We start from the raw sequence: 26,264 nt of genomic DNA on the forward strand, positions 1-26,264 counted from the left end.
TCAGCTCCACCATGCCTGATACTCTGACCCAAGAGATCAAACTCATTCACTGAAGTTCAGGAGCTCTTTGCACCAGGCACATACTTACAATCTCTCACCATCTGGTAGATAATGATTCATATGGCTTATGGTGCAAAAGACTGGGTAGCTTCCATCTCACTGCTGTCTGCATCTTCATGTTGCTATTAGTTATTTAAAGTTGTTTGGAGTGGGAGGGTGCTTAATCCTTTACATTTATTCATTTACTTGGTGTATTTCACATTAATTTGACAATAACCAGTAAAAGGACTAAAATTTGTCCCTGAAATCAAGGTTACTCATTTGTGAATATAAATGCCTAACTGACTCTTAATTGGAGTAAGGGTCTAAAAATTAAAAATGTGCCTGGGGTGTAATGGAAATGGGAGCAGGGTAATTACTACTTGATAGAAAAAGCTCTCTCGCATCTTCTTACAGAAAGACAATGCTCTTTTGTATTTCAACCAGCAAATGTTGTATCACTTAATTCATAATCGTTAATCGTTCTCCCTCTTTTCATAGTTTCAAACACAAGTGCAGATTTAAGTGATCCTTCTCTTTCTTTTAAAGTACTATTTAAGATTACAAACTATTGTTCGGCCATGTAAAAATTGTGGCCCCAAAACCTAAAGGACTTAAAGAATTCACAAACAGGGCGGTCATTGCAGCCAAGAAGGTGATTCTGCTGGAATGGATGGCATCGAAAGTTCCAACTCTACAACAGTGGAGGACCCAGATGATAACTTTAATGAGAATGGAGAGATTTGATATAGTGCAGTTGGACAATAAAAGAGGACAGCAGTTTGAACGGAGATGGGCACCATTCTGGCAAACGCTAACGCCAGCAGCACGGGGACACCTGTTAAATTTATAACAATGTCAAGGAAGGAGGACAGAGAAATATTGTGTAACAGTAGTCTCGGAGGCATGGGAGGGTGGGAGGGAGGGTTAGGGAAGAAGTGGGGGGGAAAGGGGTGATAGAGGGAGGGGGGAAATAGAAAAACATATGGAACAGGGTGATTATTGTATAGACAGCTGAAAGTTCTGTAACTATCGCAATAATGTGTGCTTGAATTGGTGGATGTTTCTAGCTGATGTGTTAAGTTATGTCTTGTTCCATAATAAACAGATTTAAAATATAAAGTACTATTTAAATCCAGTTCACCTATAGCCACAGCAGCTTTTGTTATTAGCTCTCCCTTACACAATCAGCTGTTTCCTGTAAGTTTCAAGTTATTTTATCTGTGTCTTACTTGCTACTCAGGCACAGCTCTTGAAGTTCATCAGGAAATGTAGGTAGGCCATAAGAACATAAGAGTAGCCATATTGGATCAGACCAATGGTCCACCTAGGCCAGTATCCTGTTTTCCAAACAGTGGCCAAGCTAGGTCACAAGTACCTGGCGGAAACCCAAATCGTGGCAACACTCCATACTACAAATCCCAGGGCAAGCAGTTGCGTTCCATGTCTGTCTCAATAGCAGACTATGGACTTTTCCTCCAGGTATTTGTCCAAACCTTTTTTAAATCCACCTCCTCCGGCAAAGAGTTCCAGAGCTTAACTATTTGATGAGTGAAAAAAATATTTCCTCCTCTTTGTTTTAAAAGTATTTCCATGTAACTTCCTCGAGCATTCTTTCTCTCACAACTATCTCCAAAAATGTGCATACATAAACTTGCACAAAATAAATCTCACATGGGGTTATGATCAAATAACAAAATTGAAATAAACATTAACGGTGGCCCTACAGGATAATAAGTGAACCTATCTTGAAGTGCAAAGGCATGGTTTATACATTACTTCATAATACAGGCAGCTGGTTTATTTTAGCTTTATTATTTTTAACTCACCTCCAAAGCTAAAGGTCCTAGTTGGAGAAATTTAAGCATACTTCTTTATGCCATCAGTATCCATTTCTATGACAAGCCTTGCCAACATAACTATAAACCAAACAAACCAAAATCATCTAAATTTCAGGAAATCTCTTAAGACCATCTTATTTGGAAAGGAAAGGCCTACCCCAAGGACTCAGCTGGGGTCTCCACTGCTTGATATACATCAATTTTATGACAATTCTGGACACATCCACCCTTCCCTCCTCTCCCCTGGTTTCCCTGTTCCTTTTGTTCCTTCCCCATCCTCTCAATTATTTCTTATGTAGGTTTTATTTTGTATTAGCTTAATTGGATTGGTGTTTGCCTTTGCAGTGTGATGTAAGCCACATTGAGCCTGACGCAGTTGGGAAAATGTGGGGTATAAATGTGATCATAAATAAATAAATAACTATATAACACCATGGCATAGGGGACAGGCTGAGCCAATCCTGGTTGGATCCCTTTCCATGCAGAGAAAAGCAGTCCAGCTTTTCTTTCAAAAAATAAGAGCTTTGCATCCGATGGCAGTAAATGCAAGGCTGGCTCAGTCTGTCACTTTTGACTAGGAGTTATATGATTACTATCTTTCTAATCCCTGGGAAAATCATCAACCACCATGATCTTCTTAAGCTTCCTCCAGTGCTTAAGATCCGACGTCTGCAATGTCATTTGGGGTCCGTTTTACTAAGCAGCTGTAAGCCCACTGCAGGCTTGCCGCACGCCATTTCTGATCTACCGCAGGGCTACCGTAGGAGCCCAGTGGTAGTTCCCACCCCTACTGCGCATCATTTCCGGCGCTACAAAAATATGTCCTATTTTTGTGGTGCTGAACTTAACCAGTGGTAATCGCTGCCTGGTTACTGCTGGGTTAGCGAGTGAGCCTTTACTGCTATCTCAATAGGTGGCGGTAAGGGGTCCCCAACAAAATGGTTCACTTACCACCAGTGGCATAGCGAGGGTGGCTGCCACCAGGGGCTGTTTGCCGCTGCACCCCCCCCCCCGGGTGCAGCATGACACCCCCTCCCTCGGCGCATCAACCCCCCCTGGCGCATCACCCAAGCCCCCCCCCGAGTGCATTCTTGCCTGTGCCATGTGCACACCGCTCGGGGGGGGGGGGGTGTCAGTTCCGCTGGTTCCCTGCTCCCTCTGCCCCAGAACAGGAAGTAACCTGCTCCGGGGCAGAGGGAGCAGGGAACCAGCGGAGCTGACCCCTCCCCCCAGCGGCGTGCACCCGGGGCGGACCGCCCCCACCGCCCCATCCTTGCTACGCCACTGCTTACCACACAGCCATTTCTTTTTCCCAGAAATGCACAGCCTTTTACCCGCTGCAGTAAAATGGGGGGGGGGGGGTCTCAGTGTGCTTCAAAAACATGCACTGACACTAGCACAGGCCCCCTTTTACCATAGCTTACTAAAAGGACCTCTCGATAAGGTTCATTCTTTAGGAAGGAGGCTCCTCTCATAATGGCCAAAGGACTTATCATTTTCCACTTTCTCCCTCCTAAAAGACCCATTATTTAATTTATTTCAAGGGAAAATGATCACTTCTCCAGTTTATTTTTCTAAATTTCTCTTTCAAAATATTTCAGATGCTGAGATTTATTTGAGACTGGTAAGAAGTAGTATTAAACCCTTCCCACTGGCTTTAATTTTGCAAAATCCCTCACTCCTGAACATGACTGAATATCTGGAAATATTCAGCTGTTGGCACTTTTCTTCATATTGTAAAATAATAATAATGTGCTGTCTGGCTTGAGAGGAGGGAGAGAATATCTGGCTTTATTCTGCTCAGGTATGTGTGCTTTGCAAGTATCTAAACTATGCAGACTAAAGGTCTTTGGTTTTCCCCAAAACGTCTTTTCCAAGATTCTGAGATGATAGGCAGATCAAAACCATCCCTCTTCCCCTGGTGCCCATGTTATCTATTTCTATTTTGATTCCAAGCCCCCCCCCCCCCCTTGTCCAACATTAATTAAAAGCAAATTAGTGTAAAATATGCTAATAAACTTTTATTATATTTGAGAACACGTATGAACAATACCTCCACACCAAACCAAAATATTTATATCTGAAATTTTGCTCCCTTTTTACTGTAGTCATAACACAGAAATAGGCAAAATACATTCCAGAGCATTCTATTTTCCGCATCGTTAACAGCTCTCCTTTGTGAAAGCAAAATTAATTTTCCCTTTCCTTCCTTCTAAAAGTTAGTTTACATAAGTTCTTCTCAAATAGAAATGAACACCGTTCTAGCATTTCCTTGAGCCCACCCTCTCCCCTTTCAGAGCTCTCAGCTCTGGAAAGTTTGACACGCAAGCTGAAAGAACGTACATTTTAATCACGTTGCCAGAGCCCTTATTTTCAGTCGGGACGTTAACCCGTGGTTTTGTTTCCTTTAGACGTGACTGAATGAAGATCGTGTTAAAGAAAGTGATATTTTTGTCCACTTCATTTCTTTCTGGGTGGATTTGTGAGCAGCAGGAATGGATGTGAGGCAAAGAGGGAGGGGATGGAAGCGCACATCTGGAACTCGTTTAGCAAATGCAACGTTGTACTTCTGAGGAGCTTGTCAAGGAGAAGCGAGGTAAAGCGTGTTATTTAGAAAAAACAACAACTCAATCCAACCGAAAAGAGTGTAAATCATTACAGAAAACCAAGACGACACATTTGAGGGCAGTTCTTTACCATATTTCAACGTGTCTTCCTTCCTTGCAGGGAGACCGGAGCACTTGAGAACTATGGGCAAGACAGACATGGCATGAGTAGCTGGCTGCAACTGGGGTAGGTACCGTTAGTTACCGGACAGAATAGCATGAAATGTTTTGAAGTGTCCCAAGTGTATAACATAGATCACCAAAGGCAAATGAGGCATGCATAAAGTGTGTATAAAGTCACTGTTTTTGGTTGTAAACATGGGGAACTGTTTTGTGTCTGGACAGTCTGGCCAAATGTGTGCCAAAACAGGAATGAACCTCACCCCCATGCCCGGGAGATGATCTCAGTCTCTGAGATTTCTAACAATGCTTCCTCAACACTTGCATTGTTTCCAGAGGATTCTACCCCCCCCCCCCCCTTTTGTGGAGTTCATAAGAGATGCCCAAGTTGCCCAGTTCCAGGCTGGAGATTTTGGGACAGTCCTGGATTTCTGATCACCCCATCCTAATGCATTGTGGGACTTGCAGCATTGATTTCAGTGGGCAGGATCAGATACTACAAATCCCACACTTCTCTGGAATGTTAAGTTCAAAACCAGGTCGAGCCAAAACTCTCTGGCCTAGAAATGGGTAACTTGTTATCTCTGAAGCTGCAAGGTTTTATGCTATGCTGAGACAGTATTTTTCTGGGGTGCAGAATGGTTCAAAATCTAAAGGACCTCTGATTATTAGAAGAACTTTCTTCATGCTGTTTTAATTTTCAGAGGCCTCTTCTTAAGAGGGTCTTTTACTAAGCCACGGTATTGTTTTTAGTTTGCAGTAGAAATCAGCTGACGGTAAACAAAATGCTACCACTGCTTAGTAAAAGTCTGCCTAGAGTTTTTCTCCTATTGACGTATGCTTATCAAATAAGGCTCTGGGTACCATTTACTGAATCTGGCACTGGGTCATTTATTTATTTATATTTTGCTCACGTGTTTTCCAAGTCCAGGTGGCCAGGCTGAACTCCGAAAACAAGCACCATCCTCCTCTTCACATACCAAATTAATTAGAGCTGTGTCTTATCGTCTGCATTCCAACTTATTTTCACACAATCAAAGTTAAACAACCATTTTTAAACAGAATTACTTCTAATCAACAATACAGACCCCGAGTGCACTGGTTGGTCAAGACAGAGTTGAAAAAACAATCTTTAAAATTCACTTTTATTACACTGTGGAAATCATTTTTGATATATTCTGCGGAAATGCCGCGAACTGGGGGTGGAACTACAATCAGCAGAAGCTCCAGATTGGCGCATAGTAAGCCCATAGTGGGCTTACTGTCACTTAGTAAAAGGGCCCCTCAGTTTGTAGTGCAATGCTTTTCTGTGACAACACTAGATTTATATTTGTTTATGAGCAGAATAGGAATTTGGCGCACTGAAAGTCCTGCAAAGTAGCACAGTAAATCCATTTCTTAGCACAACTTAGTAAAAGAGCCCCTTGAGATACATAAATACACTGTAGATACAAATCAAGGTCAGGTATACACAGAAAGTAGCACATATGAGTTTGTCTTGTTGGGCAGACTGGATGGACCGAAGAGGTCTTTTTCTGTCGTCATCTACTATGTTATATGTTACTGTATAAAAAAATATTCTAAGACAGGGCTAAAAAGAAATATTTCCTCCCAAATTCTATAAATGGCACTTAAATTGCATGTGCAAATTTGGGCATGTTCCTAATTTGCACGCACAATTTAATTGATGAGCCAATTAGCACTGATAATTGGGTGCTAATAATCAGCACTAATTGGCCTTAATTTAAATTTATGCATGCATTTTTAATCATGCAGATCTGTGTGCAACATTTACATGTGGTTCTGAAAATGGGACGCAACCAGGGGATGGTTATGGGTGTTCCTAGAATTTATCACGCTGTTATAGAATAAGGGGGATTCAGGCCTAATTTAGATGCGAAGATTTACACCAGGATTTATTTGATGTAGATCCTCATGTCTAAAGTTAGGCACTAAGGGCTAGATTCTATATATCATGTCTAAAAAAGTGTCACAAAAAAAAACCCCTTTGTTAAAATTTGTTTCTGGTTTCCCTAATCTACATGGCCGTCCAAAGTAGCAAGCTCTACAACATAAAAATTGGTAGAAATAAACAAGATGTACAAATATGTGAGCCGTATGAATATGTGCACTTAATGCAAATATATCTATAAAGCTTCTTGAAGATTTTAAAAATCATAATGTACAGATGAAAGATGCTCAAAACAAAGCAACCAAGCCCTCCTCCAGCATCAGTGCTCTCTCCTAGGAGCTGACAATTTTCACTATTGTGCAAAAATTTGAGTTTTTTCTTTTGACAGCTCAGAATTTGTAACCAAAGAAAGACATGGCTCTGTTAAGAAAAGGTAGGAGAATGGACAATATTTTTCACTTCTTTTTGCTTTGTAGTACTGTAAAGTCTCGCTTATCTGACCTAAATGGGACCGACCTGTTGTTGGATAAATGAAAATTGTATAATTTGGAAAACAAGGGTAACCCCTCAAACAATGCAGAAACAAAGGCAGTAAAAGCAGGATCACGGCTCACAACGGTGGTAAAAGTAGGGTCCCAGGTTCGGAAAACGGAAAGAGAAGCCACATAACATCACGGGGGGGGGGGGGGGGGGTCCTGTCAAAAAATATGCCAGATGTTCCATCTTTGATTATACGCTATGCTGTCTATTAAAATATTCTATTACATATTGTGTTGACATTGTAAGTAGTAAACCAAGCCATACTTTATATTGTTACTAGCTGTTAAGCCCGTTAAAACAGGCGAGATTTCCAGCTATCCTCCTTGTCACCGCTACCTCCCCCCTCCGTGCCGGGCCCCCTGCACTGACCTGACAGCGCCTCTCACCTCCATGTGAAAGCACTGCAGGCAGCAGCAGATCGCTCTGAGGCGCTGTCAGGTCAGTGCAGGGGGCCCGATACGGAGGGGGGCGGGAGCAGCGGCGGGGATGGGGGGGAGGGTGGAGGTTGATGCGCGTGATGTTCGTTTCCAGGTGGCAGCGTCCAACAGTGACTCCGACTCCGTTTCCCTCTCTGTTCCGCCCTCTGATGTCATCACGTCTTGACGTGAGGGCGGGACAGAGAGGGAAGTCTCTACTGCGCACTTGCAGGTGAGTCGGTCACTTGCTATTTATATGTTTGATTTGAATATCTTTACTGCTGTAATTGTCTATTGCTTATGTTTAACTAATTCATGCTATAACCACCTTGAGTGAATTCTTTCAAAAAGGCATTAAATGAAAGAGAGAAAGATAATGAAGGGAGAGCCAAGCAGTGAAAGGGTTATTTTCTGCTGTGTTTAAGTGGCACCAGGGTGCAGGTGAGACTGGAAGGGAGGGTTACAGGGTGCGTTAAGTCTCTCATATGTACTTCTTTAAAGGGTTTGGAGGAATGTTTTAAGTAACAGCTGCAATGTATATGTGTATTCTTTTCTCTATTTTTTTTTTCCAGTGCTACATTTCTGTTTTGTAGAATATTTATCTCATGTCTCCTTGTGAAGTATGATTGCTTAGTGGGGCTGTATGTATACAACAGACTTTGATATATATTATTTGTTATTGCAAATCATAATTGTATTAAGATTTTAAAGTGCCCCCACTGTCCCTTTACTGCTGCCATGGGTGTTACGCCCCCCCCCCCCCACAACACACACATACACCAAACAGTTTAATTCACCCTGCCTCACTCTAATTTAGCCTCTCTAAACATCTACTGACCAGACTCAGCATGCACGTGTACCAGGCTGCAAAGGGAACTGTGGTATCTGGTCCTGTCCCAAGGGCCGCAGACCAAAATTGAGGAAAAGCCTCGAGATAAAACTAATAGTAAAAAAAGTTTATTCCAAATTATTTATCTAATTGCATTTACAATTGAGTAAGAAAGAAGGGAGTGTGGATAAATATTTGTAAATAAATAAAACGAACAGGTGTATGACAAGTGTCAGAATGTGCAACAGCGTGAGCGATTGTGAGACCGGTGCAGTCCAGAGGCATGCAAAATGAAATAAATTAACCAATCACAAGAGAAAGTCAGATATCTTCTGAGTTGACACAAAAATATATATTTTTAGCTTCCTAAACAGCTCCCTAAACATCGACCTCCTATGCAGGACTGCAGAGCAGATTAACAATATTAACCCCCCCTCCCCCCCCCCGCGTTTACTAAGCCACACTAGCGGCTGTCATGCGCTAATTCCGACACAGCACATTAACTTTGAATGGGTTGTGTTGGCAGCTGGTAGAGCGGCTAAGTAAGTGTGTGCATGTGTGTGTGTGTGGGGGGGGGGGGGGTAAAATACATAAATCGATATAAATAACAATTACAATAAGCACCATAAAATTAATAATAATAAATATCAGTCAGAGTGGAGTGGAGGAGTGGCCTAGTGGTTAGGGTGGTGGACTTTGGTCCTGGGGAATTGAGGAACTGAGTTCAATTCCCACTTCAGGCACAGGCAGCTCCTTGAGACTCTGGGCAAGTCACTTAACCCTCCATTGCCCCATGTAAGTCGCATTGAGCCTGCCATGAGTGGGAAAGTGCGGGTTACAAATGTAACAACAATGTAAGTGTTGCCACACTGGAACAGACCAAAAGTCCATCTGTTTCCAACAGTTCTGAAAAGAGTAAAATAGATTTTATGCTGGTTCTCCTAGAAAAAAGTAGTGGATTTTCCCAGCAGAAAATAACCATGTTTTGCATAGTTTACAAAACCAGGCTAAATCCCTTTCCAGATTTAATTGCAGTGAGAGCACATTGCAATAATACAGTGCCATGCAGGAGAATGTTTTAGTTTTGTTTGGAACATGTTTTTACAGTAGAGCCTCTAGTTGAATGCAGGAAGCTAATCTACAAAGAAATGATTACATTTCCACTATAAAATAGTCTGGGTGGAAATAGTTAAACCTTTGAAAATGTTGTGGAATGAGGAACAATGTACGTTTTTGCATTGGTGTCTGTGGTTTGCCGTGGGCTTGCATTTCTGATGTTTTTGTATCCTGAGATACATCTCAAACCAGCAGAACTGCAAAATTGTCAAAACTGTTTCACTATTCACAAAGACATTTGTAACTAGTAAAATGATATTGGGACTTTTTTGAAGGCTGTGAATGGAAAAAAAAGGAGTTAACATAGATTAAACCTGTTTAAATTCACTACAAGCCTTAACCCCAAACCCATACCCCCACACCAGACCTCCCAAATGCAAAGGCATTGGTTTATGCTAATACTGCTGTAACCCTATGGTTAGATGATCCAGCTCCTGAACAACTCCTGTACTGACACTCTATGTGGTTGGATCCAGGTTGTCACTGATAAGGTGTAGGAATGTTCTAGAGCAGTGTTTTTCCCGGTACCTGGTCAAACAAGGTCCGTTATAATAGTTTCATCATTAAAGACCCGTCAAAATAGTTTAGTGACAAAAGAATCCCGTTAAAATCGTTTGCAATAAAAAAGATTGTAACTTTTGAGATTCCCTCAAAATGGGTTGTGGCATATGTGGTTGGATACATAATGGTTCCTTATCAAAATAGCTTTTTTTTAGATTAGTTTATTTGAACTTGGTTTATCTGATTTATTTTGTCAGGGTTTAATTTGTGGAAGGGACTATTTTGTCTAGGTCTGTTTTGTTGTTGGTTGTTTTGTAAGGGTTTTTTTTTTTGTTTTTGTTATGGTCTGTTTTGTTTTTAGTCTGTTTTGGTGGGGGGTTTTTTGTCAGGTTTTTTTTTGTCTGGGCTATTATGTCAGGGTGTCGTGTTTCCCAATCTTCTCCTGGAGACACACCTGTCTGGTTGAGTTTTCATGATTGTCACAATGAATATGCATGAGAAGGATTTGCATGCAGTGTGTCTCCAATGTATGCAAATGTATGCCATTCATATTCATTATGAATAGCCTGAAAACCAGACTGGTTAGATGAGCCTCCAGAAGAAGGTTGGGAAACACTGATCTAGAGCCTTTCCAGAGGGAGAAAGGCAAGCAGTATGGGAGAAGCTTGTAGAAAGAGAGAGAGAGAGAGAGAGAGAGAGAGAGAGAGAGAGAGAGGGAGGGAATAGTCAATATGAGACAGGTGTCTGCTGGCTAATTTCCTGGCACAACTGTTATAGGTTTCAAGAGAGCAACCTAATACCTGATAAGAGCCATTTTGTGCAAGATTGTTTTGGGAAGCATGAATTTAGGGTAATAAGAACTGTTGAGTTTAATTATCAACATTTCAGGAGAGTGGTTAGAGGGGAGGACAAGCTGAAGGTTTGCCAAGATGCCTACAACTCATGTACAGCCCTGGCCCTAGGCCTGGAGGATATGTGAAAGTGAGGGAAGCTGGGGTCAGGGTATGGGAAAGAGGAACTGGGTGGGTTGGGGATGTTTCAGGAAGCAAGTCGAGAGCAGAGGAGGAACGCTTTATTCTCCTCTTCCCAGATTTTCTGGATCCTCCTGAGATTCCATAACCTCCCTTTTCAGACTCTCACCCTCTTTTAAATCCCTGTCAATATTCCAAAACGTCCCTTTCCAGATCTCCCATATCTCTAGCCCCCCCCCCCCAAAGAACTAGAAGCTTTCTCCTCACTACTACCACCCTATCCTGGTTGTCTCCCAGTTTTTTTCCCATGATCTTCCCTCCTTCTCTTCTACTACTACTACAACTTATCATTTCGATAGAACTACTAGACGTACACAGAGCTGTTCACTAAACATGTAAGAGACAGTCCCTGCTCGACAGAGCTTACAAGCTAATCAGGACAAACAAGACAAATAAGAGATAAGGACAAAGAGTAGCAAGATACTGTGCAGAATCCAAAAGAATAACAAGATTCCGGAATCCCAAAGACTACTGCTACTACTACTTATTTCCATAGCGCTACTAGACGTAAGCAGCACTGTACACTGCTCGACAGAACTTACAATCTAATCAAGACAGACAAAAAGGACAAATAAGGGAATTATTTAAGGTGGGAATGATAAAATAGACATGGGTACTGAACAAAATAGGAGGTATGAGTTAAAAGCAGCTTAAAAAAGGTGCGCTTTTAGCTTAGATCTTTTGAAGATGGCCAGAGCTGGAGCTTGACATACTGATTCAGGAAGTCTATTCCAGATGTATAGGGCGGCAATATAAAAGGAAAGAAGACACGATCCAAGATGGAGCTTCTGAGTGGACGTGCGCTACGTTAGCTCTGATCTCCGTGCAGTCTTTCAGGCCGTGGAGAATCCTAGAACCCAACCACAATGGGGAAAAGGAAGGGAAAATCCGGGACACTCACCTCCACGAGTGCGGTGCAAGCCCCAGCCATGCGCCAGTTGACTCTCGAAGAGATGTGAGCGCAGACGCCGGGAGAACAACCATGCCCTTCGGGAAGCCCTGTAGAGGAGCTCGCGCATAGCGTCGAAGGAGTGACGCTTTCTCCTCCTTTGTTGACAGCGCCTCCAAGACCGGGGAGAGAATTGGAGGTTGGAGTGCTGCAGCTTATGGGAACTCCCACGGAAGGTATTGTCCCGGCGGCTACAGGTGGAGGCCCAACAGCCACTCCTACTCCTGTCGGAACATCGGTGCAGGCAGAACTAACATCTATGCCATTAAATCTACAGGAGGACTCTCCCCAGAATATTGGAGGTATTGTAAGACCGTCTGTTATAACCCTTGAAATGTTATGGGACACTATCCAAGTGTTAAACAAGAACATTCAACAAGGCTCTAACTTTTGGGGTGGAGAAGTGGCGGAGATAAAAAAAATCACAACAAGTTACTGAAAATGTCCTAGAACAAAATACTAAAGTGGAACTTTTGGAGACTGAAATTAAACTTCTCAAACAATTTTCCTCAGATATGGTTAAAACTAACAATATTCAGTCACGGAAACTTGAGTATTTAGAAAACCAAACCAGGAGGAACAACTTGCGTTTTCTGAATTTCCCTAATTCCCCGCTTATTTCCAGCAGGGATATGTTGAATAAATATTTTAAAGAGGTTTTGGGTTTATCCCCTGAAGCTCTTCCACCTATTACCAATGCTCAATATATTACCACTTTAAGAACATTGCCAGAAAAAACGCAACCTGAGTTAAACATAACTGCTTTTTTGGAGAACTCAGTTGAAACTATTACTGATAGGACCACAATGATTGTTTCATTTGCACTTGAACATGATCGGAACAGTATATTTTGTTTGTATTTCCGCCACTTGAACTCTGAATTCCTGGGTGCCAAAATACAGATTTTTCCGGATATTTCCAAAGACACTCAGAGAAGAAGAAAGGAATTCTTAATGTTAAAGGAGAGAGTTACCTGATTAGGAGCAACCTTTCTCCTTAAATTTCCATGTAAGTGCTTGATCTCCATGAATTCATCCACTTATATAATTTTGGACCCAAAGAATTTAGTTCAATTTATTTCTAGTAAAGAACAAGGTTGATCCTCTTGGTAGTAAACGCTATGTCGAATTGTGCATGATTTTTTCTCCTTCCACTCGATTGTATATTAATTTTTTTTTCTTAATTTCCTTTATAATGCATTCTTTGTTCTTGGATCTAATTACTTTGTGGGCAAATAGTTAAATTTAAAGTTGATAATCATATTATCCAGCTTATAATTGAAAAAGAAAAACGCCTATATTGCGACCCAAATCGGGAGATAGACGTTTATCTCACAAAAACGAATAAAGCGGTATAATCGAAAGCCGAATTTGGACGTTTTCAACTGCACTCCGTCGCGGATGCGGACAAAGTTGATGGGGCGTGTCGAAGGCGTGGTGAAGGCGGAACTGGGGCGTGGTTATCGGGCGATCAGAGATGGGCGCCTTTCGCCGATAATGGAAGAAAAATATGCGTTTTTAGCGAGAATGTAGGGCACTTTTCCTGGATCCTGTTTTTCCACGAATAAGGCCCCAAAAAGTGCCCTAAATGACCAGATGACCACTGGAGGGAATCGGGGATGACCTCCCCTGACTCCCCCAGTGGTCACAAACCCCCTCCCACCACAAAATATGCCGTTTCACAACTTTTTATTTTCACCCTCAAATGTCATACCCACCTCCCTGGCAGCAGTATGCAGGTCACTGGAGCAGTTGTTAGGGGGTGCAGTGGACTTCAGGCAGGTGGACCCAGGCCCATCCCCCCTGTTACAATTGTGCTGCTTAATGCTTATTAGTCGTCCAACCCCCCCCCAAACCCACTGTACCCACATGTAGGTGCCCCCCTTCACCCCTTAGGGCTATAATAATGGTGTAGACTTATGGGCAGTGGGTTTTGAGGGGGATTTGGGGGGCTCAACACACAAGGGAAGGGTGCTATGCACCTGGGAGCTCTTTTACCTTTTTTTTTGTTTTTGTAAAAGTGCCCCCTAGGGTGGCCGGTTGGTGTCCTGGCATGTGAGGGGGACCAGTGCACTATGACTCCTGGCCCCTCCCACGAACAAATGCCTTGGATTTATTCGTTTTTGAGCTGGGCGCTTTCATTTTCCATTATCGCTGAAAAACAAAAACGCCCAGCTCACAAATTGTCGAATAAAACATGGACGTCTATTTTTTTTCGAAAATACGGTTCGGTCCGCCCCTTCACGGACCCGTTCTCGGAGATAAACGCCCATGGAGATAGACGTTTTCGTTCAATTATGCCCCTCTATATATCTTTAATTTGTTATTTTCTAAATTGCATAAATTTATGTATATTCATAAATAAAATAATAAAAAAAAAATAAAAGGAAAGAAATCTGGAGTCTTCTCTTCATCCACCATCTTCTATCTTTCCTCACCTCATTATTCCTGATCCTGTCTCCTCCTCTCCCCCTCTACTCTTAGATCTCTTCTTTTTCCCCACCCTCACTTTGATACCAAAGATTCTCCATCCATAAAATTCCCCAAACCTTATATATATATATACTAGTAAATCAGGCCCATTTCTGACACAAATGAAACGGGTGCTAGCAAGGTTTTTGTCGGACTGTGTATGTTTGAGAGTGTGTGTGAGAGTGACTGTGTGTGTGAGAGAGAGAGAGTGAATGTGCGAGTGTGTGTGTGTGACAGAGAGAGAGTAAGACTGCTGGGTGCGAGCATGCCTGCTCTGTCCCCTGCTCCCCCTCCAGCCACCCAGCGATTATCCTTTTTCCTTGCCCCCCCCCTTATCCACCCAGTGATGCTCTTCTCTCCCCTGCCCCCCTCCCGCCACCCAGCGAGTCTCCTCTGTCCCCTGCTCCCCCTCCAGCCACCTAGTGATTCCCCTCTCTCCCCTACCCCCCCTCCAGCCACCCAGCGATTCTCCTCTCTCCCCTGCCCCCACTCCAGCCACCCAGCGATTGTCCTCTCTCCCCTGCCCCCCCTCCAGCCACCCAGCGATTGTCCTTTGTCCTCTGCCCCCCCCTCCAACTACCCAGCGGTTCTCCATTTTCCCTTGACCCCCTTCCAGCCACCCACCGATGCTCTTCTCTCCCCTGCCCCCCTTCCAGCCACCCAGTGATTCTCCTCTCTCCCCTGCCCCCACTCCAGCCACCCAGCGATTGTCCTCTCTCCCCTGCCCCCCCTCCAGCCACCCAGCGATTGTCCTTTGTCCTCTGCCCCCCCCTCCAACTACCCAGCGGTTCTCCATTTTCCCTTGACCCCCTTCCAGCCACCCACCGATGCTCTTCTCTCCACTGCCCCCCTTCCAGCCACCCAGTGATTCTCCTCTCTGCTCTGCTCCCCCTCTAGCTACCCAGCGATGCTCCTCTCTCCCCTGCCACCCCCCTCCAGCCACCCAGCAATTCTTCTTTCTCCCCTGCCCCTAACGATACCGGCCAAATCTCTGGCCCTCCACCAACCGGCCAACCTCCGCTGCCTTGCACAGCTCAGCGTGCAGGCCCACTGAACAATCGATCCATTCACCGCTGTGCACCCGCCCTCCCACCTCCGGTTGGTCAGCTTTTGTGTCCGCCCTCCCACCTCTGGTTGGTCAGCTTTTGCGTTTGACATACCCGGAAGTACGTGACGTCAGTTCAGGAGATGGATGCATCCTTTCTGAGAGCACGAATGCTTCAGGCTTTACTTCCACGGAGTCAGCTTCAGAACGTTGGAGGTGCGTTTTATTATATAGGATATATATATATACATACACGTAATATAAAATACAATACACAGACTGAAAAGAAGGCTGAAAAATTGTTTTAGTTTTATTATAAAAATACATTTACGTTATTAAATAAGCAAACTAATTCAGACAGTTTGCCAGTGTCTACCCTTGAATTGCCACAGGAAACTAGAGGCAGTGAATATAATGTAATGGTGAAAAACTTAACTGGTTTTAAATTGTTTCGACGGTCTGTGCCCCGAGAATGGCAAGGACAAATCAAACTCGGGTGTACATATAAAGTATCACATACCATGTAAAATGAGTTTATCTTGTTGGGCAGACTGGATGGACCGTACAGGTCTTTATCTGCTGTCATTTACTATGTTACTGTGTTGAATATTGTTACTTCTCGTGTTTTATAAATATTGCATTGAGTACTTCTCATCTACTATAATAAAACTCACCCTCAACGTTCTGAAGACAACGTTCTGAAGTCACTCAGTCACTCCCTGAAGGGTTCATGGATTCATGGTGGTGAAGCCAGAGCACTGACCATGTCACTCTGCCCCGCCCTCGCATGACGGACCAATCAGAAAAAACACCCTCAACATTCTGAAACACAAAGGACCATCACAACACCGTTCCCAGGCAACACTAGGCAATAAGACGGACCAATCAGAGGAAAGTACGTGACAATAAGGGAGGAGCATTCCCCAGCCGAATGGCTCATTATCTGTGCAGTACAGAGAGCACAGAACCACCGCTGGAATGAGAGAAGAATATTCCTGCTGTGGGTATGTGCAAAAATAGACCGGGGGGGGGGGGAATTTTTAAATGCCTAATGCCAGTACTGAAGAGTGCCAGAGGGCCTATAGCACAGACTATATTTGGGATCGCTTGACATGGAGTCAGAGGAGCCGGAAAACAACGTGCCCGTCACCAACAGGGACGTGGGCGCACAGGACAAGCTGCGGCCCAGCTGGAAGGATTACCCGCGACCCAGCCAGCAGCAAACAGCGACCAAGGACAGCACAGCACATCCCCCAACCCCCAAGCAAAAAACAAAACAAAAAAAAGACACACATCAACAACCTGCACACACACCGCACCCTCACACACTCACACACACACACAAAATAACTTTGTGACACATACACACACACACACACACACACACACACACACACAAAAAAAGCCACATGCTAGCGCCTGTTTCATTGGTTTTGGAAACGGGCCTTTTTTACTAGTGTTCTATAAATATTGCATTGAGCTGAAATCAGTAAAATAAAACACATACCCCCCTGTTTACTAAGCTGCACAGCAATGCCGACACAGCCCATTCAAAGTGAATGAGCTGTGTTGGCATTAGCGCATGGCAGCTGCTAGTGCAGCTTAGTAAGCAGGGGGGATACTAAACAAAAAGGTGTTGCAATAACTCAAAGACTTACAGCAGGGCCTCTAAAACCTGTCCTGTGGACCTTACATCCAGTCGTGTTTTCAGGGTCTCCAGAAAGAATAGACTTGGGAAAAGCCATTGCTTATCCCTGGGGGTAAGTGGTATGGAATCTTGCTACCTTTGGGATCCTGACAGGAATTTGTGACCTGGATTAGTCATTGTTGGAAACAGTACATTAAGTTAGATGGATCTTTTGGTCTGACCCAGTATGGCAATTCTTATATTGTTATGTTTGCATATGCTGGGCTGCTGATGAATGAAGGTTTTATCTCATGCATACTTATTGTGTATATCCTGAAAACCTAACTGGCTGTGGGCTCCTTGTGGCAGGCTCAGGAAGCCCAAGGACTGGCCTGTGGGTATCTGACACCCTAGGCATACCTTCATCCCTGCATACCCTCTCCTACCCACCGGGGTAGCTCAAGGCCCTTTCCCTTTATGTCCATTGTCTCCTCTACATTTTCCAATCTTCTTTGTGTCCAGCGTCTTCCCTTCCATACCCCTCAGGTGTCCAACTTCTCTTCTTCCTATCTCTCCAAGTGTCAAGCCTCTTCCCGTCCCCTCACCCCTTGTTGCACTCATTGTCCCTGCTGCTCCACCAAATTCACCCAAGGCTGTGGTACTAAACAAGAATCAAAGTGGCTGGTCAGAGGTCTTGAGCATCCATATGTGATCAAGGCCTGCTGCTTTCTGCTGTCTCCAAGCTTCCTGTTTTGGAGGTGACAGGATGAGGCAGGCCTGAGCTCTATAGTTGCTGAAGGCCCTGTGCTGACCAGGCTGATACTTGTTTAGTGACCCTGACTGCCACACACTGGTTTTGCTCAAATTGTGTTGCCCTAGTGGTAGGGCCAGCCCTAGGAAGCCCTGACATAGAGAGGGCATGGATTTTATTTGTATATTTTTACTAGTTTGTGAAACCTTCGATTTAAGTTTGATTAAATCAGGCATTAATTTAATTTTTAAATATTTATCAATGTTTTATTATTATAAGCTACCTTAAGCTGTTTGAGAAAGTAGAATATTAAATGTGAGAAATAAATACATGATAAATAAAATAAGGGCTGAAATTTAAGGGGAAACTGTTAGGGGCCCTTTTACTAAAGGGCGGTAGGGCTACCAGCAGCTTGGCGCATGGCAAATCAACATGTGGCAATCCCATGCACCAGCGCCACTGTGGGCCACCTTTTAATGCTATTTGGTAAATGGGTCCCTAAATCTTCCTTTTTTACTTTGCTTTTTAATTAGCTGGCTTTTATTAATTTCAGTTAATCAGATTTTGCTGTTTCTTCTTCTTCTGACTGCAACTGTGATTTGGTACAATAATAATCACAAGAAATCCATTCGAAGTGGTGAACCAGGTAAGCAAATGACAGAGAAATTTACAGAAAGACAAAGCACAATAATTATGAGAGTTCTCTGACCTTGCTTTTCACGTCTTGCATTGTTTAGGCATCGTGGTGGCAGACTTGTTTGGGTCATATGGGCTACTGATTATTCAGTTTGTGCTAATTTGGAATGATCCGTACCAACCAAAAATGTGCTTCAGTTTCTATCTTTGAGTTTACAAAGAATTATTTTTGTTACCTAGGGAAATAACTAGTTGCGGTCCTACAGCTGTTTTGCCTTCTTGACCACAAAGATATAATTTTAATAATACCTATACTAGGGCTTCTTTTACAAAGCCGCACTAGTGATTCCCGCGCAGCAAATGAGAGGAAGCCCATAGGAATCGAATGGCCTTCCTCTCATTTGACGCACCGAGAATCGGCAGCGTGGCTTTGTAAAAGAGGCACCTACATACTAAAGAGGCTTCAGAGTCTTGGGGGGGGGGGGGGGCGCACTAGCGTTTTTAGAGTGCACTAAAAATTCATGTGCGCTAAATGCTAAGATGCCCATAATAATATAATAAGCGTCTTAGCATTAAACACATGCTGAAAATGAAAAGTTAGCACGCCTTTGTAAAAGGGGCCCTTGGTCATTATACAACAGTGACATCTACTGAGCAGACTCGGCATTCACGTGTACCAGGCTGCAAACGGAACTGTGGTATCTGCTCCTGCCCAAGCAGGCCACAATTACGAAAAAGCTTGCGCTAAAACTAATAGTTCAAAAAGTTTATTCCATTTACAATTGAGTAAGAAAGAAAATGGTGTGGATAAATATTTTTAAATAAATAAAATGAATAGGGGTATGACAAGTGTCAGAATGTGCAGCAGCATGAGTGACTGTGAGACCTGTGCAGTCCAGAGGCATGCAAAATTAAATAGATGAACCAATCCACAGGAGAAAGTCAGATATCGTCTGAGCTGACACAAAAATATCTATTTTTCAACATGTGAAAAATGTCAAAAGGCCAAATCGCTCCTGCTGTCTGCCTCTGTATAAATCTCAGGGCTTTTTGCATAAGTGCAGCATATGACATGAGAGAGGCTACGTTCAGAATGAGGAAATGTGTGTCTATACAGGCACTATGGCTGGGAGCAAGAAGAGCCATCAGAAGAAGCGAGAAAGATAGGACAGCAGTGCTCCATGGAGTGGAGGAGTAGCCTAGTGGTTAGTGCAGTGGACTTTGATCCTGGGGAACTGAGTTTGATTCCCACTGCAGCTCCTTGTGACTCTGGGCAAGTCACTTAACCCTCCATTGCCCCTGGTACAAAATAAGTACCTGAATAAAAGCTTGCGCGGCCGCATTGCTGATCTGCAAGGGCAGGCCTCTACATGGAATGTTGCTAGTGGAGGAGTAGCCTAGTGCAGTGGACTTTGATCCTGGGGAACTGAGTTTGATTCCCACTTCAGGCACAGGCAGCTCCTTGTGACTCTGGGCAAGTCACTTAACCCTCCATTGCCCCTGGTACAAAATAAGTACCTGAATATATGTAAACCGCTTTGAATGTAGTTGCAAAAACCTCAGAAAGGCGGTATGTCAAGTCCCATTTCCCTTTCCATGTGCTAGTAGTAATAAAAGGCTTCCTTTCACAGCCAGTCTGTCCATCCTCCTCCAGTGATGTAGCTGCTAGAGTGCAGTTATGTATTTGAAGAATGACTGATCTGCCATATCATCAGAAAGGAATCACCCATCTTGACCACTGGGGTTTTCATGAATATGCATGAGAGAGATCTGCATACATACTACTGCCATTGCATACAAATCTTATCTCATGCATATTAATTAGGGATCTCCTGAAAACCTGACCCTTGCGTAGCCCTTGAGGATTGAACTTGTGTACCCCTGCTGTAGAACTTAAATGGCCCTCTTCACCTCTTGTCGCACCTTCTCATTAGTCATTGCTGTATCTTTGGTTTCACTTTGTGAAAATAACTTTAGGGTGAGAAAAAGTTTCAGCTTAAACCAGCAGCAGGTCCAGCATAAAAGTCCAAGGGGCACATATCATTACTCAGGTAATTCCTTATGCCAACGTGCTGCACCATACATTAGCTTTCATTCTGATGATATCAATAGAAATCAAACAAAATAAAACATGGAAAAGAAAATAAGATGATACTTTTTTATTGGACATAACTTAATACATTTCTTGATTAGCTTTCGAAGGTTGGCTTTCTTCGTCAGATCGGAAATAAGCAAATGTGGTAGCAGATAGTATATATAAGTGAAACATCCAAGCATTACTTTGACAGTCTGACAGGGTGGGGGTGGGTAGGAGGTATGCATGGGGACATCAAAGCATTTCATTGATATTCTAACAGGATGGGTGTGGGTAGATGGGAGGATGGTGATAAACAGAGAAATACAATTTTATGGTTTATAATGGGCTAGAAAACCCAGATCCTTGTTAAGTCCTGTCTGTTGGGTGTCAAAATATTCAATCATTCTGACTTCAAAGGTCTTACGTTCCTGTATTGTTTTAAAGTTACCTTTCAGGATTCTAGCTATGAAATCACTGGTGCAGTGTCCTGGTCTTGTAAAATGCTGGCCCAGGACACTGCACCAGTGATTTCATAGTTAGAACCCTGAAAGGTAACATGTATTAAGCTATGTCCAATAAAAAAAGGTATCATCTTATTTTCTTTTCCATGTTTTATTTTGTTTGATTTCTATTGATAACCTTAAGAGTGGACTAACATGGCTACCATACCATTCTGATGATATGCACCAGAACTGGGGCACAGTTGTTTAACATTGCTTTCACTATTTATCTTTACATCTTGAGGGAACTTGCCAGAGGATTATGACAATCGTGAAGACGTTGAAGAAGAGATACCTGTTGTGATTTGTGCGGCTGCAGGCAGAATGGGAGGGACTATAGCGGCAATCAATAGTATCTCCAGTAATACAGATGCCAATGTGATTTTCTACATTGTCACACTAAAGAACTCCCTGTTCCATATCAGGTAATGAGAAAGAGAGAGAGAGGGGAGGAGCCTAATGGAGAACATGGAGGACAGAGATGGGGGGAGGGGAAAGGACTCTTAAAGGCAGGGGCAGACTGACAGTGGTCAGGGTTCCCGGGCAGTAAAGGTCATTGGGGCCCCCCTCCCCGGGCAGTAAAGGTCACTACCTGCCGCTCCATCACTACCCCCCCCCCTCCTGCACACTACAGCCCCCCCCCCCCCCCCCACACACACACATCCTGAATCAAAGTGGGCCCTTCCCGGTTCTACCTTGAAAGACCCTGGTGGTCTTGTGGCTTCTTTGGGGGCAGGAAAGAACCCCACTCTTTCCTGCCCACCATCGCTACTGTGCCCGACACCCAGAGTTGCCAGATGGTGAGGAAGGGAAGTGAGTATTTGAAGTTTTAACTGGCGTGTTACATACCCTTGGACTGGTTCTGGATCCACAGAACTTTCAGCTACTATTCATTACATTTCTTAAAGCTGAAATTATAGCTTGTGGTAGCAAACGTGGCTACTGGTATCCAGTGTCTATATTCTCAACCTTTCCAGTAGACAGTATGTCCCAGTATGTTTGACAGATAATGAACAATAAAGCAGGTCATGTACTGACAACACGCACTAACAGCCACAAGATAACGTGGACCCTGCGACAGATCGCAGATCCTAATGCCATTAATGCACACTGTTAGTAAATGATCTCCAAAGAGTGATAACAGTTAAATTATTTATTTATTTACTTTGCTTGATATACTGCTAATTATCCATCAATGGTGTCTACGCAGTTTACAATGATTAAAACAGCTAAAGCAAAATCAGTGTAGAGGAACAGAGAAGAGCTAGAAAGAAGGAAAGGGAGACCATAAAACAAGGAAGGAAAATGAAAAACAAGTGGAAGATCATCAAGAGAGGGGGAGGCTGAAAGCTTACATAGTAAAACACAGTAACATAGTAGATGACGGCAGAAAAAGACCTGCATGGTCCATCCAGTCTGCCCAACAAGATAATTTCATATGTGTATACCTTACCTTGATTTGTACCTGTCTTTTCAGGGCACAGACCGTATAAGTCTGCCCAGCAGGATTCCCCGCCTCCCAACCACCAGTCCCGCCTCCCATCACCGGCTCTGGCACAGACCGTATAAGTCTGCCCTCCACTATCCTCGCCTCCCAACCACCAACCCCTCTTCCCCCCACCTGCTCCGCCACCCAATTTCGGCTAAGCTTCTGAGGATCCATTCCTTCTGCACAGGATTCCTTTATGTATATCCCACGTATGTTTGAATTCCGTTACCGTTTTCATCTCCACCACCTCCCGCGGGAGGGCATTCCAAGCATCCACCACCCTCTCTGTGAAAAAATACTTCCTGACATCTTTCCTGAGTCTGCCCCCCTTCAATCTCATTTCATGTCCTCTCGTTCTACCGCCTTCCCATCTCCGGAAAAGATTTGTTTGCGCATTAATACCTTTCAAATATTTGGACGTCTGTATCATATCACCCCTGTTCCTCCTTTCCTCCAGGGTATACATGTTCAGGTCAGCAAGTCTCTCTTCATACGTCTTGGAACGCAATTCCCATACCATTCTTGTAGCTTTTCTTTGCACCGCTTCCATTTTTTTAACATCCTTCGCAAGGTATGGCCTCCAAAACTGAACAGGTGGGGCCTCACCAACGACTTGTACAGGGGCATCAACACTTCCTTTCTCATAGCTTCATAGAAAAGGTAGGTTCTGAGGAGGGATTTGAACTTTCAAAGGGAGGGTTCAGCTCTGAAATACAGAGAAAGAGCATTCCAGAGTTTGGCACCTAAATAGTGGGAAATTATAAGATGGAAAGTAGGTTGATTAGGAATTATTACAGGGCATTGCCTCCCTTTGCTGCACCCATGAATTGTCTTACACTTTAATGTCTGGTTTGCATTTCAGACAGTGGATTGAACATTCCAAATTGAAAGAAATAAAATTCAGAATTGTGGAATTCAATCCTCTGGTCCTTAAAGGGAAAATCAGACCAGATGCAGCACGCCCTGACCTTCTGCAGCCTGTGAGTATATATGTGTGTTTCAATTTAGGTTTTATTTCACCTCCCCCTGAGAAAGCTTACAATGAAACACAGATTTTTGTTACCCTCACTCAGATAAGTACACGCTTTGATTTTTTTTATTTTTTTTTTAACTTTTTGTAGTCATAATAATAGAAAGTAATAATATATATATTTCAGTCTACTTGAGTGTACATACTTTGTAGATTCATTGCATGCCCCCTAGTCCTAGTATTTTACGCTTTCCAAAAATACTAGGACTAGGGGGCATGTGATGATGCTACAAAGTAGTAAATTTAAAACGAATCGGAGAAAAGTTTTCTTCACTCAACGTGTAATTAAACTCTGGAATTCGTTACCAGAAAATGTGGTAAAGGCAGTTAGCTTAGCAGAGTTTAAAAAAGGTTTGGAGAGCTTCCTAAAGGAAACGTCCATAGACCGTTATTAAATTGGACTTGGGGAAAATATTTCTGGGATAGGCATCATAAAATGTTTTGTACTTTTTTGGGGATCTTGCCAGGTATTTGTGACCTGGATTGGCCACTGTTGGAAACAGGATGCTGGGCTTGATGGACCTTTGGTCTGTCCCAGTTTGGCTGTACTTATGATGTGTTACAAGCTGCCTTCTCATTAATTGATATGTGACACTTTTGAATTCCTGAGCACATTATATAAACAAATTATACATTTAAAAAATTATTTATTACATATTACCTCTATATATATTTTTTTCCTTTTTGTAGCTTCATGGGTCTTTGACATGATGTTTCTTTGCGTATTAACAAAAGTATCTCTAGTAATAAAAGCAGCAGAGTCAATATTGAAAATGCTGGCTGAGGCATCAACAAAAAATGCAGATTTAGCATTATTACACGTATCGTCAGCGGCATTGATTACAGTCCTAAAATAAACCACCTGTGCCATCCATATAGCAGCTGAATATGACTGTTACATGAATAGCTTTTTGTTTCTGCCCTAACTCCACCCAGGCAGAACGGGGGTAATTCTATAGCTAGATGCCCAGAGGGCATCTGACAGGACCTTTTTCTATAAAGGAATATAAGAGTGTGTGTCTAAAAGTTCTGGTGGTACATGTTGTAAACGGTTACCTCTCTTGTGCAGCCAAGGATAGAACAATCTCGTCCAGCCACAGGCTCCCGGTACAGTGAAGAAACAGATGTCCACCAGTAACTTCAATCTTAAGGACTTTTATTCCATGCAGGTTTCTAGTACACAGTTTCAATAGCAGCATAGCACATACCAGGATTCAATACAGGCTCACAGTCAGCTCCAGTCTGGGCTCTTTATCCAGTGCACAATAAACAGTAATTCAATTCCCAAGACAAACAGTTCTTTCCGTTCATCATCACAGTTCAGTCACCAAGCAGCATTTTCTACCTTCTGTCCTCTTTACATTCAGGAGCGTTCAATATTTTAGGGACTCCTTCTAGCCAAGGGTTTTCCCCTGCATCAGCTTCACAATTAATTCAATACTTTTGGGACTTCCTCTCACCCAAGGAATTTCAGCCTGCTTCAGTACTTTAGGGACCTCCCTGCCCAAGGATTCTCAGCCTGTAACTGCCAGTACTTTAGGGACCGCCTTGCCCAAGGGTTTTCAGCCTGCAACTCCTTCTCTCCTTCTGCTTCTCTCTCCTGAACTGAACTCCTCTGCTAGGCCTCCTTCCCACCCGCCTAATCAATCCCTGGCTTCAGCTATCACCACCAATCATTCTCTTTCCATTAGCTTCCTCACACCCAAACCAGCTGAGTTAAGCATTAGACTAATGAGACCAATGATAAGCTCCTGTACACAGGGTTTCCCAACTCTCTTTCTGCCTAGTGGCAGCCACTCTACACAACCTGCCAGTTTACACCCATGTCTTCCCTGATTGCAGCTAGGAGTCCAGTCCGGGTTCCTCATATCACCCTCTGGCTCCTTGCCTGCAATGCCTTCTGGGACTTGTATTTCAGACTGAAACTGCCTTAACCCAACTATCCTGGAGGTGACTTTATCACAATGTGTAAGTGTGAATCCTACCCATTCTCCACCCAGATTGCATCTATATGTACTCCTGCCTTTAAAATATGTGCTATTTAAGATATGTATTCATTTACATGTATGTGCACACATATGCAGATCTATGCCATTATTCTAATGTGTTACGCATGTAATCAACACTTATCTGTATGCATGCACTCCTTGGAGGTGATTCTATAACTGGGTGCCTCCATTAGGAGCCCCAGGGCTGCATGATAGGAGCCTAGGTAAGTAGGTTCCATGACAGAAATACTAGCATAACCTGAATAGTAGATGCATCAAAACTAGGTACCTGGAGCTGGTATAAATGTCACATGGGAACATAGAAAAGGACGGCAAATAAAGACCATATGGTCTATCCAGTCTGCCCACCCATGTCATCTACTATCCCTTCCTGTCCCTTAAGCATCCTATGTACTTGTCCCTAGCTTTCTTGAAATCAATTACAGTCTTCATCTCCTCCACCGGGAGGCCGTTCCTTGTAGCCACCACCCTTCACGTAACTCCTGAATCTGTTCCCTTTCACCTTCATCCTATGTTCCCTCATTCCAGAGCTTCCTTTCAATTGGATGAGCCTTGCCTCCTGTGCATTTATGCCACATATGTATTTAAATGTCTCAATCATATCTTCCATCTCCTGCGTTTCTTCCAGAGTATGCGTATTGAGATCTTTAAGTCTGTCTCTGTACACTTTATGATGAACACCACTGACCATTTTAGTAGCCGCCCTCTGGGGGACCTAAATGTGGCAGG

The 26,264-nt window shown here is 43.4% G+C and overlaps 1 protein-coding gene across 1 annotated transcript in view; it reads left to right on the forward strand.

The window, feature by feature from the left end:
* Positions 1-4,171: 4,171 nt before the first annotated feature.
* GLT8D2 (glycosyltransferase 8 domain containing 2) overlaps positions 4,172-26,264 on the forward strand; it is a 34,925-nt gene continuing 12,832 nt past the window's right edge. Inside the window, exons 1-6 of the mRNA XM_030214919.1 lie at positions 4,172-4,476; positions 4,608-4,673; positions 6,907-6,951; positions 18,348-18,440; positions 21,252-21,432; positions 23,359-23,476. Coding sequence (XP_030070779.1) covers positions 6,933-6,951; positions 18,348-18,440; positions 21,252-21,432; positions 23,359-23,476 — 411 coding nt within the window. The 5' untranslated portion in view covers positions 4,172-4,476; positions 4,608-4,673; positions 6,907-6,932. The remainder of the gene's footprint in view (positions 4,477-4,607; positions 4,674-6,906; positions 6,952-18,347; positions 18,441-21,251; positions 21,433-23,358; positions 23,477-26,264) is intronic.

The sequence above is a fragment of the Microcaecilia unicolor genome, chromosome 9 (genome assembly GCF_901765095.1).
Source record: "Microcaecilia unicolor chromosome 9, aMicUni1.1, whole genome shotgun sequence".
Lineage (NCBI taxonomy): Eukaryota > Metazoa > Chordata > Amphibia > Gymnophiona > Siphonopidae > Microcaecilia > Microcaecilia unicolor.